A 12971-nucleotide genomic window follows, 5' to 3' on the forward strand; every position below is an offset into this window, starting at 1 on the left:
GTGACCCAGTGCTGACAGCTCGGGTGAGAAAACTGAGGACAGCGGTCCCCAGAGACATCGCTATTCTCAGTTTGTGTACGTTCATAAAATTCTATGACAACCACAATTACAGAAGACATACTGCTAATCAGCAAAGCTTTTCAACTTTTTAAAGATGTTTTATGTTCTTAGAATTAAAAACTATGCATCTGTGGCACGTGAATAGAATTCATGTAAAATAAAAAAGGTAGACACAAAAAGAATTGGTTTTGACGGGCAGGGTCTCTGACATCACTGTGATTTTTAGCATTGTGGGTATTCCCAGGGAACTGTCAGGACTCTGCTGGGAAATTCCTCTTCACAGGGCTTGGTTGTACCCTCCCGTTACTCACAGGAAGCCAGCTCTCCTATAAAGGAACTCCGGCAGGAGCTGTGCTCAGCTGTTCTTGGCTGACTTAGCACTAGAAGTTCAAGAGCAGCACGAGGCAGAAGCAGCAGAGACGCTCCGGGAGTCGGATTTGGAACCAACCTCAATACGAAACAGTAAGTCATTACAAGAGCAGCCTTGGGCATGACGCTCAGGTGACCGGCATGAATGAAGCCTTCTGATCAAAGACGTGGGGAGACTCTCATTGTATCCAGACTAGTTAAAATCTAGTTTTTCTTTTTGACTTAAATAATGAAAACCTTAAATTTGGTATCTATTCATTCAGATACACATCTTTGAAATAAAGACTGTGACACTGGAATCCTTTACCTAAAATCTTATCACGCTGATGTAAACATCACTGCAGGGCGATGCGAGTAACTGGTTACCTGGGATTCACTCTGTAACTGATTTTGTACCCTCCCCCCAACAGCCTTTCAAGTCGGATCTTCAGATGAGAAGAACTGGAGTCATGACTGCTTCGCAGCTTCTCTCTGCTCTCATTCTGGGTGAGTCGGTGCCATTAGTTGGATCAGGGATCCCCGTCCTCCATCCTTGGCACTACTGAAAATTTGGAGCATATCATTCTTCCCTGCGGGGGGCCACCCAGTGCACAGTAGGATGCTCAGCAGCATCCCTGGCCTCTCCCCACGATGTGTTTTGCCCTGGACTAGGGGCCACCTCCTTCACCTCCGCGTCTCAGCTTCCTTATGTGTGAGGTGTTGCTCATAAAACGAACACCTATGCTGGAGGCGCTGCGAGGGCACAGTGCTGGGGTGCAGATTAGGTGCTCAAAAAGCTGTTATTCTGATTACTGCTCCACTGTAAAGTTACTGATAGGTTACGGTAGGTGAGCGCAGGTAAAGCAGTAAATGGGAGTTTCTCCATCCATACCCCTTCTTACTTTGGAAAAGGTAAAAAGAGTTTGAGTCATCCCAAAGGTCACTCTGCCAAAAATGAGACCATACAAAGCCCCGTTAAGAGGCAGGCCGCAGTGGGACTGATTCTTCTCCCTCCTTCCACCCCCTCCCCTTTAGGGCTCCTCCTGTGTGAGGAGGGTGGCGCCTGGTCTTACAACGCTTCCCCGGAGCCCATGACGTTTGACGAGGCCAGCGCTTACTGTCAGGAGAGGTACACCCACCTGGTCGCCATTCAAAACCAGGAGGAGATCCGGCACCTGAACGCCACGTTCGACTACTCTCCAAGTTACTACTGGATTGGGATCAGGAAGGTCAACAATCAGTGGGTCTGGATAGGGACCCAGAGGCCTCTGACGGAGGAAGCCCAGAACTGGGCTCCGGGCGAACCGAACAATAAGCAGAGCGACGAGGACTGCGTGGAGATCTACATCCGGAGACACAAGGACGCCGGCAAGTGGAACGACGAGCGGTGCAGCAAGAAGAAGCTGGCCTTGTGCTACACAGGTGCGGCCGGGCGGGTGGCGCGGGCAGTCTCGGCATCTCGCCGAGTCCCTGGTGGTCTGCGGGAACGGGTCCCTGTGGTGATTTTATGTCCTAAAAGATATGGTTTTAAGGCATTCTGGTTGCCTGGTAAAGAATCCCTTTTTGCTTCTTTGTGTGACCGTAGGCAAGAATACATACACACACACACACACACACACACACACGCACACACACATATAGCCCTATACATACATAGTGTGCATACACACACACAGGGCAGGGGGACGAGCTTTAGAGCTTGTGATAAAGTGAATTCTCTGTTCTTGGTGCCAGTTGCAGCTGTACCCTTGGACATCTGTATGTTCACATCAAGGTTTAAAACAAGTTAAGCCTAGAACTCAGCTTTGGTGTCCCGTAACATTCAGTTACAGTCTCTGGCACTCTGTATCACTGGTGACATCTCTGTTGCACACCGTCGATCCTAATCTCAAAGGAACTTACCTTCCTTGTCATGAATTATGTTTTCCACAGCTGCCTGTACCCAAACATCCTGCAGCGGCCGTGGTGAGTGTGTGGAGACCATCAACAACTACACCTGCCGGTGCCACCCCGGCTTCAGTGGACTCAGGTGTGAGCAAGGTAAGTCTCCATCTCACCTCTTCCTTCCCTTGAGGTGGTAGCACCATCCCGTGTCCTAGCTGGCTGTGGTGTCAGCTCTGCATGTCTTCCCTTTCCCTGGGGCACATGGTGACACCAGACTGGTGGTTAAGGGCTGAGCCTCTGGGATTCAAATCCCAGAGTCACCACTTAGCAGTCATGGCGCCTCGAATGGGTGGCTGAACCCACTGAGTCCCAGCTTCCTCCCTGTAAATGAGGATGACGACGGTCCTAACCTCATAGGCCTGGGGTTAGGGTGATGTGAACAAATGCAGACACACCGTTTCCGCGGGGCCTGGCACACAGCAAGCGTCCGATGCGCAGTAGTCGTAGGTCCCAGTCTCCGTCCCACTTTACGGGAGCTGAGAGAGGCCCAGGACTGACTTGCATTCCCTTTTCAGTTGTGACCTGTCAGGAGCGGGAAGCCCCCGCGCACGGGAGCCTGGTTTGCACCCACCCTTTGGGGCGCTTCAGCTACAACTCCTCCTGCACCGTCAGCTGTCAGGAGGGCTACCTGCCCAGCAGTACCGAGGCCACACGGTGCACGTCCTCGGGGGCCTGGAGCGCCTCCCCTCCAGCCTGCAACGGTAAGTCTCCCGGCATGGTGGCACGCGGAGCACTCCCCGGGTCCTCCCTCGTGCCGCAGCTTCTCCTAAAATCCAACGTGGAATGTTTCCAAGCTCTAGGGAGAGCTCTCTTTGTCGTTTTTAATCGGACTCATCCTCTCAGCCAGTACAAATGGCCGAGATGGCTCTTGCTCGGTATGAGAGAGGTTTGTTGTCCGTTTGAAGTGGGTATTTCTGGTGATTTGTAGAACTCATGACACAGCAGAACCACACTCCAGAACTCTTAATGACTCTCACCTTCTTTCCCTGTTTAACGTCAACAATGGACAAATTTAGGACCATGAAAATCAAGTAGTCTCTATATTTTTTCTCTCAGTCTTATCTTTCTAGGCCAGAGACAAAAAACTCTTTCCTCCAGGGCCTACTGGACTAAAATAAATGAGCATCCTTATCATGACATTAAGTTGTGATAAAAGTCATAAATCCTGATTTAGTATCTGTTCTTTCCCTTCGTTTTTGCCTTATATAAAATAGTTGAGAGATCTGACGAGAGATTTGATCAAATAGATCAGAGGTCCCTCAGCATAGTCAATGTAAAAATCAGAAAGATGAACAAAGCATAAAAGCATTATTGCGGGTGTACGTGTCCCCAAGAATAATGTGGGACTTCCAGGATCCCCGCTTCAAAGGCAGCTTCCTTGCTCTGGTATAAGCTCCAGTGCAACAGGAAGTGACATATCGTTCTTCTGTGAAATTCATGGTGCTCTTCTGAATCCCCAGTGGTTGAGTGTGATGCTTTGACACGCCCTGCCAATGGACGCGTGGAATGTTCTCAAAGCCCCGGGAGCTCCCCATGGAACACGACCTGTGCATTTCACTGTGAGGAAGGATTTGAACTACTGGGGCCCCAGCGCCTCCAGTGCACCTCGTCCGGGAACTGGGACAACGAGAAGCCAATGTGTAAAGGTAGAGCTGCTCCATGTCCAGGTTCACTGCGAACATTCTCTTCCTCACCCTGTGCTTGAAGTGGCCAAGCCAGACCCGCTCATATAAATGGGTGCCTGTGTTACAGCTGTGACGTGCGGTGCCATCGGCCATCCTCAGAATGGCTCTGTGAGCTGCAGCCATTCCCCCGCCGGAGAGCTCACCTTCGGGTCATCCTGTGACTTCACCTGCGAGGAAGGCTTCCGGTTGCAGGGACCGGCCCAGGTTGAATGCACGGCCCAAGGGCAATGGACACAGCGAGCGCCAGTGTGTGAAGGTAAGCCCACAGGTCACCCCTGTACACACCCCCTTGCCTCACGCGCAGCGACCCCCAGGCCGAGCAGCTAGCGTGAAACCAGACGCCTGCTTGAACTGCGGAAATCAGATCTGATGGGCAACATTCATCTTATACCTTGGGATTCATATAAAAGAAACAATGCTCACGCAGGGAAAGAATCGCATGTAATGAGAAAGGGTGCTTTGCTGGTTTTGTCACAGTGCTTTGCTGGTTTTGTCACGGTGCTGTGCCGATGCAACTTGACAGGCACTGGTGTGGAGTAAGCAGATGCCTTAATCTAAGGGGAGTCACACTGGAAAATTTCAGAAGGAGGATCGGGAGAATATGACTTGATGCTATAACTTTTGTCAAACCTTTCTTCTAAAATTGCTCATAACTAGCAGTGATGAGGCTGCTTCAAGCGTGGTGTCAGCTATAGAGACACCCTTAATACATAAACACCAAAATCTAATTCACTTTAAACACCAAAATTTAATTCACTTTAAAGCGAGAGCAAAAACATTAAAAATAAGCAATATTCTTATAGCCAAATATAGCACAGAATAATTTCCAGTGGCAAAAAGTCACAAGACCAAAACCAAGCTGCAGAACAGACAAGTTTTATGTGGCTGCCTTCCTCCCCATCGTCCCCTCTCCCTGGCATTGTCTGTGAGCATCTGGGACCCATCGTGGTTCTCTGACTACACAAAGTTTTTCTCTTGGCCCTAACTTCCTTTGCATGCCAAACAGTGCTCAGAAATCCCTAGTCTTCTAATTAGTGCCATCGTCGACAAAGGGATTGCAATTCAAAGAACACCCAGCCATCTTCCCCGTTGTCCAGGGGGTCACAGTCTTGAGTTCTCCGAGTGTTGCTTTGTCCAAAACGAACTAGGTTCACGCAAATCCCAAGGACCATCCTGTTCCACTGCAATATTTTCTGACCGTCGTTTTGGTGTCTCAGCTTTCCAGTGCAAAGCCTTGTCCAGCCCAGAGAGAGGCTACGTGAATTGTCTTCCCAGTGCTTCTGGAAGTTTCCAAAGCGGGTCCAGCTGCGAGTTCTCCTGTGAGCAGGGATTTGTGTTGAAGGGATCTGCAAGGCTCCAGTGTGGTCCCACGGGGAAGTGGGACAGTGAGGAGCCCACATGTGAAGGTACATGTTTTGTTTTTAGTTTAAGATAAAGCTCTGGACGAGCCAGGGACCTGGTTACTTGGAGAAACCTGTTGCTGCTTGATATAAACAAACTTCTAACGACCCTGCTCGTGTCCTCCAGCTGTGAAATGTGACGCTGTCCGCCAGCCCCAGAGTGGCCTGGTGAGGTGTACCCACGCCCCTGCTGGGAGATTCACCTACGGGACCTCCTGTGCCTTCAGCTGTGAGGAAGGCTTCCAACTACACGGGGCAGCTCAGCTCGAGTGCACACCTCAGGGACAGTGGACACAGGAGGTCCCCTCCTGCCAAGGTAAGACTCTGTTCAGACTTTAAGGGGCACAGGGCAAGTATGATTCTCTGACCCTAGATGCCCCAAGGGGCCTGATCCTAATTTCCACATGCTGAACACTAAGTAGTGCTCAGTTACGGCTGCTGCCGACTCTTCGGCCAGGCTTCGCAGTCCCCGGTGCTCTCCCTAACCTCTGCCCGTGTGCCGCTCGCTTGCAGTGGTGCAGTGTCCAGGCCTGGATTTTCCTGGGCCAGCCGACATGAACTGCAGCGGGGCGCCAGTGTTCGGTGCGCTGTGCGTGTTTGCGTGCCCGGAAGGATGGACGCTCAACGGCTCGGCAGCTCTGACGTGTGGTGCCACGGGACACTGGTCTGGGGTGCCGCCTACCTGCGAAGGTGAGGCGTTGCTTGGTGGTGGTCTGGGGGACTAGAGAGGAAAAGGGGGGTTATCTGGCGACCATGATGAACTGGTCATTCTGTCCAAACCAGAAAGGTCAGAGGGTCGCCCAGGGGAGCAAACTGGTGAATGTTTAATTTTATGGGGACAGAGAGAAAACAGAAGAGGCGACGTGTTGATAGAATGGGTAAACTGTGATAATTGGGAAAAGGAGAGCTCGGGCGGAAAGGAGAATGAGAGAATGAGAAAGCGGGGAGGGGGAGGGGGAGGGGGAGGGGGGATGAGCCGTGCTCGCCGAGGTGCAGTGTGGGGCCTGGCGGCGGGGACACCGGCTTGTGAAAGCCGGGGTAGATCTCGAAGGCCTTTAATGCCCCGTCTCCCTCTCCCGTGCTGAACCACATGGCTCTCTGCTCTGTGCACGGTACTCAGGGCGCAAGGGAAAGGGCCGGTGACCCGCACGGGAGGACTGCAGACGGGCCCTTCTAGTGACGGTCCTCCCCATTTCCTTAGCTCCCGCGACGTCCAACGTCCCCTTGGCAGTCGGACTCTCGGTCGCTGGAACCTCCCTCCTGACGTTAGCATCGTTTCTCTTCTGGCTTCTGAAACGTCTTCGGAAGAAAGGTGAGGGAGATGATGAATGTACTCCAAAAGCGTTTTTGAAAAATACATCTTTTCTGTCATCCAGGAGTCAGATTTAAATCTCTCGCAGGTTTAAACAGTAGTTAGAATCTAGTTACTAGATGAATGATAAGCTGCAGCACAACCACACAGAAGTCTTAGGGAAGGGGTTTACCGCGCAGCTCGGAGCTGCCAGGAAATGCCATTCACACTGAAGTCTCCGATGCTCAAAGAGCTGGCGACGAGCCTGCCATGGCCAGTGCTCCCAGCAGAATGGACAAGATGTTTCCAGGAAACTTATTTAGAATGCAGGCTTAAGTCAGGGAGTGTCTTGTAGGAAACATGCAAACACATCTCGCCACATTCATGGTTTGGCCTACAGAGTGTTTTTGAATTAAGTTCTGATGTTGACAAGATAGGAAATTCCACACTGAGTCCAGATTTGAGACTTGTCATGAAATTGATGGCTGAACCTGGCAGGCTGAGCCTGGGGCTATTTGCTTGTGGTAGAAAATGCCGGGCCCCGCGGCTGAGCCACCGCTTTGCATTCCGCCCCGGGTGCCACCAAGCTGTGCTGGTGCCCTGATTACTACAGGGGCCCTGAAGCATTGAGTTTGCAACTCCTGATGATGCAGAGTCCTCCTGTTTCTGGATCTGATATGTCCTTGAAGTCGTTTAGTCCAAATTAATGGTTTTCTTTTTCTTGCAGCAAAGAAATTTATTCTTGCCAGGTAAGCTGCATTCTTGTACATAGCATGCCATCCAAACTCTACAACTTTTTTCTCGCTTCGTGTTGGAAAACAGTTCTTGACTGAGTGTTCTCGTGTATTCCACAGCAGTTGCCAAAGCCTTCAATCAGATGGGTCCTACCAAACGCCTTCTGAGTCCATTTAAGTCCCAGGGCATCGGGTAAGCCTGGAGAATCGCATGTGGCTTTGAGAGAAGATACCCTTTTCACGTGTTCTGTTGCTCCTTAACCCTCCAAGTCTGCTGCTTTGGGGTTGGGGGTGGGGAATCACCACCTTCCCTGTATTTTATGAAATGCTGCTTCATTTGTTTATAGAAGGAGGGGAAGGAGTAAGGGTCTGGCCTCTCTGGACTCATTTCACTTGTGAAGGTTAACGATGACGCTGATAGCTAACCCTTACACAGCACTCACTGCGTCTAGGAACTGTTCTCAGTTAGGGAGTCTACGAGGCAGCGCTGTTACTATATTTATTATTATGCAGATGAAGAGAAAGAGGCACAGGGAAGTTAGGCCACTTGCTTAAACTCTCCAAGCCACTAAGCGGTGTGACTGGGAGTGCAGGCTAGGCGGTCGGGTTCCAGAATCTGTGGTCTGAGCTACTCTGCTCTGCTTTCTGGGAATTTGGAAGGTCGAGTCCCCTCCAAATAGATATTTTTAATTAATAGTTTTGTGTGTGTGCAGTTTTAGGTTTACAGAAATAGTGAGCAGGAAGTACAGACTTGCAACCTCCCCCGGCCCCTGCCCTCCTTTGCTTCCACCATTGACATCCTGCATCGCTATGGCATTTTGTCACAGCCGACGGGCCGGTGTTGACAGTTATTATTAACTGAAGTCCACCGTTTACACTAGGGCTCACTCTCGGTTTTGACAATGTACAATGCCATGAATCCACCATTACAGTACCATACAGAATAGTTTCACTGCCCTAACTGAATAGGACTTTGGTGTTTACATTCGGACTAACCAGTACGAGTACACACGGTGAACAGAAGATGAGTTTTGCTGTTGCTATTGGCATGCAGAACATCAAGTGTCCTGATGGCGCGCACTCTTATACTTGCAGGACACAAGCAAACGAGGAAATTAGGGAGACACCTGAAGATGGTGGAGACAGCGAGCAATCCTTGCATCTCAGGCCCTTACCTCCTGCACTTTTACGGCTGGGACCACAGTGCCCAAGAGGACTTCAAAGGACCAAAGCCCAGTGCGCCAGGCCTGCCCACCACCAGATAGACTCAGTCTTCTCTTTCCTATTCTCAGGATCTGGGAAGTGCTGGATCCTGGAGGGAAATAACCTTCCCTCCCAGGCAAAACTGAAGAGACCAAGACTCTGGAATCTCAGAATTCCTTCTCTAGTTCTTCCTTGCTCATCTTGAAATCTTGGTGGAGAAACACAGTATTTTGTGACATTGTTTCTTTCTTTTACCCATCACAATGTTTCAGCTGCTGATTATAAAGTTGTCATAGAGTTAAGTAGTAACTGTCAAGAGCTTAGAGAAAACAAATTGGCCAATGATATTCTTTTACTGACTTGGAAAAAAACAACAAACTTTTAATGCCCACAGTTGAGTGCACGGGAAAGTGTGTAAATAGTGCAAAACTTACTGAATACTCTCATGAGGAGTTCTAAGCACAGTCTTAATCACTTTTATCCCTGTGGGATTCACTCTTTTTAAAGCATCCTAGGAGACTGTGTTCTTTTTACTTGCACTGAATATATATTCCATAATTCTTAAATCAGTACATGTGATATAGGGGCTTTAAAATATGTAAATGTTAGGACTATGATTGGGTAATAGTTTCTTATCCTAGATCACCACCTCTTTGCTTATTATGAAAGACCAATGTTACATCTGTAGTAAATATATTTCAAGAAAAGGGCAAATACTGCTCCCTAGCAATGAATAATGGTAAGCAGTGTAAAATTTTGAATATTTTACTACAGTTGCTTTTAAAAACACAAATAGGATCAGGAGAGTAAAAGCTAAATGGCATACACCTGTACACTGTCAGGGTTTTTTTTTTTTTTCAGAAATGTGTGGTTTCCATGACGAACACCTCCATGAGGCCACATGTTCTGATTTGACAGAAGCGTAAAGGCAGATAGATGAAGGCACAGTGCTGTGAACGTGGCTGTTGAAAGATCATGTAGAAATGCAATGTGCTCCACGCTCCTGAGAAGATGTTGAACAGAGAATTCTTGCACAGCACGTCAGACTCTGAATCCGTGGCAGGGTCATTCATGTAAAGGCTTCATTTCGTGAATTTTTATGAAGCGAAGATGTCTAATAATTATTTCTTAATTGTTTTATGGTTTGTTAGGCTGTTCTTGAAGAGAGAAAAGCCTGTATGAGCAAGTATTTACGCTTTTTTATAAGGGAGTTTAAAATTCCTAAGGAATCCAATTATTGGTTGATGACTGGCAATGAGAAATTCTCGGTCAGTAATTGCCAAAGCTGCTCCAACCTCACAGGCTGTGAGGATCAAAACTCTCCCATACTTCCATCGACTTAGCATGTATTAAAAAAGCAAAGTTTCAGAGAAGCATTGGCTACGTAGTGGCAAGGGCAAAGCCAAAAGTAAACAGAGAGAGATGATAAGCATCAGAACAGCAGAGGTTTCTAAGGGTCAAAAAAACTCTGAGAAACGAGAGAGAAAAAAACAGCTTTTGTGATCAGGCTACCTGTGGAATGATGAATTACCATTATCTCCAACTGTTCAAATGTTGTAAATATTTATATGTACTGCTGTATGAAATATAAATGTGATCTGTGTTTGGGTTTTATAAAGTATTTTAAATTATGATTTAGAATATTTTACAATTTTTAAAGTATGTATTTATTTAAGCTTATGTCATACGTATTTGACATGACACTATAAAGTTTGATAATAAACACGTTTATATTTAGCTCTGTGCATGGGCTCTTTCTTAAAAATCCTATTTTATTTAGATAAAACACATACTGTAAAATTTGCCCCTTTTAAGTGTACGATCCAATAGTTTTTGGTATATCCGCAAGATTCTAGCAACCATCAATATTATCTAATCCCAGAACGTATCTACTACCATGAAAGGAAACCCAATATCCATCAACAGTCATTGTGCACCTCCTCTCCCCTAGTGCCTGATAACCACGAATCTACTTTTTGCCTCTATGGATTTGCCTATTCTGGACGTTTCATATAAATAGAATCATACACTATATGGCCTTCTGTGTCTGGCTTCTTTCACTTAGGGTAGTGTTGCGAGGTTAATTCATTTGTAGCATGTATCTGTACTTCATTACTTTTTATGGCTGAATAATACTCTATGGTATAGCTATGTCACATTTTCTTTGTCCATTCATCAGTTGATGAACATTTGGGTTGTTTCTGCATTTTGGCTATTATGAATAATGCTGCCACGAACTTTCAGGTACAGGTTTTTGAGTAGACTTATGTTTTCAATTCTCTTGGGTATATACCTAGAAGTGCAGTTTTGTTGGGTCATACGATAAGTCCATGTTTCATTGTTTGAGGAACAGCCAAACTGTTCTCCGTGAGGGCTGCTGTATTTTACAACCCTACCAGCAACTCGTGAAGGCTCCAGTTTCTCCACATTCGGTCCGATGCTTGATGCTGTCTGTCTTTTTACTATCACCGTACTAGTGGGTATGAAGTGGTGTACATATAGGCCCTTGCGTCAATACTCCACAGTTGTCTAAAAAATATTAATAATCTTAAAAAATGACTAGGCTTAATGAAACGAAGTCCTTACCCTGCAGTCTTTGTCTCCTGCCATTCTCAATTCTAGGTGGCTCAAGTTAAGCAATAAACCTTCATTTACTCTCCAGACTGTTTTCTCCAGAATTAGAGTCAGAGTAGTTTTCTTTGCCACCCCAAATATGTGTCATCTCTCTTCTGGAATAGTGTCAATCCACGAGGCCTGGTGAGTACTAAACTAAAAACCACTTTGAGAATCTCGTTACCAAAGAATCAAAATATCTGAAATTTCTTAAAAAAAAAACAAAAAACAAAAACCATGGTTTTATATTTAGCTTGGTTATCCAGGCTAAAAACATTGTGGCTACGACTGTTATCTGATAAAGTTGGTTTCACTTTGATTTTATATTTCATCTTAGCTCAAAGTATTACTTAAAAAAATTAAAGAAAAATGAAAAACAAGGATGGATGCCACTAATTAGACCTGTTTTCATGCAGGACTGAAATGGGAACACGCTTGAGATATCAGCTCAAAATGCAGAGAGCATGACTGTTGGCTTCCCTGGGTCTAAAATGAGAAAATAAATTGAACAAACTAAATTTATTTGGAAGGAATAGAGGTGCCCACGTCAGACGGAGATGGGCAAAGGGAAAGCACAGAAGTGAGATGCGGAGCGGTCCTCCGTGTTAGCAGATCAAACGAGAGCTTTCGTAGGAGGAAGCGGAACTCCATCCACGCCAGAGTTAGACCTACGCGTCCACGCAGCTCCACGACCCTGTCCAGACCAAGCTACCATGGCCGCCTCCCTTCCTTACAGCTGGAATACAAGCCCCTCTGATCGCCTTTCATCTCCCAGACAGTTCGCCCAGGTTGCCGCCTCCTGCCCCAGCCTTGCTTCCCTTCCCAAACTCTTCCTTGCCATCCTCTGGAACTCCTGGTCCACGGCCAGCAAGCCCTGCGTTGTCCCGCAGGTCCTCTCCCAAACCTCTTCTGCCTCCTTGTGGTAACAGCAGACCGGGCCGAGAACACCACTTCCCCCGCGGACCTCTCGAGGTGACAGTTTACCCACCCCACACACCTCAGGGCTGAAAGGCGGAGTGGCCTCCTCCTTTATGATGACTTCCTCTCCCTGATCTTTGTTCTTCCAGCCTCTTAAAAAAGGAACAGAAGAGATAAAATAACCCCGTTTCTTTGGAGCTCATGACACTACGATGTACCATCTTCTCCCTGTCCTCATTGGTGGCCTGATGACCTGGGCACCAGCTTCTAGTCTTCCTCCTCCTTCAAGCCCCTCCGGTGACCCTATATGACCCTACCACTCAGGGCCCACAGCCCAGTCCCGTCTGCACGCTCGGCTTCCCCTCGCTCAGCTCGAGCGGCCCTCTGCCCTGCACATAGCCTCAACCTCGATGTCGCCAGAACTGCACCAACTCTAAAATCACATGACCAAGTATCATGCTTTAACCGCAGTCTCCTATTCTTGCAGGTTTATTGCTCGAGTATCTCATCACGAAGCTTCTTAACCCCACCTCGCTGAACCTCCAGGTCCTTTATTTCTAACCCCCGGCGTTTTCCTTCTTTATTTCCATTCTCTCCTGCCAACCACGCTTTAAACCGAGCCTTCCGAGTCAGCTCATCCTGTCCTCGGAACGGGCCGCTCCGCGGGAGGAGCCGCGTCAGCCTCTGTTCATCCGCTTGCGGATCCCTTCAGTCACATCTGTTGGGGCCCTACTATGTGTCAAGGATATACTACACTCCAGAAACATGGCAATGA

General features: G+C 47.8%; 1 protein-coding gene across 1 annotated transcript; it reads left to right on the top strand.

Annotated features, from left to right (window-relative positions):
• Positions 1-459: 459 nt before the first annotated feature.
• On the top strand, positions 460-8651 carry SELE (selectin E). The gene is made up of 14 exons (XM_011371729.2): positions 460-522; positions 840-915; positions 1444-1830; positions 2341-2448; positions 2868-3053; positions 3813-3998; positions 4105-4293; positions 5255-5443; positions 5565-5753; positions 5951-6127; positions 6639-6749; positions 7456-7477; positions 7583-7655; positions 8558-8651. Exons 2-13 carry the CDS (start codon positions 861-863, stop codon positions 7638-7640), a joined length of 1857 nt encoding a protein of 618 aa, XP_011370031.2. The 5' UTR covers positions 460-522; positions 840-860; the 3' UTR covers positions 7641-7655; positions 8558-8651.
• The last annotated feature ends 4320 nt before the right edge of the window (positions 8652-12971 follow it).

Source organism: Pteropus vampyrus, unplaced genomic scaffold (assembly GCF_000151845.1).
Source record: "Pteropus vampyrus isolate Shadow unplaced genomic scaffold, Pvam_2.0 Scaffold194, whole genome shotgun sequence".
NCBI classification, from domain to species: Eukaryota; Metazoa; Chordata; class Mammalia; order Chiroptera; family Pteropodidae; genus Pteropus; species Pteropus vampyrus.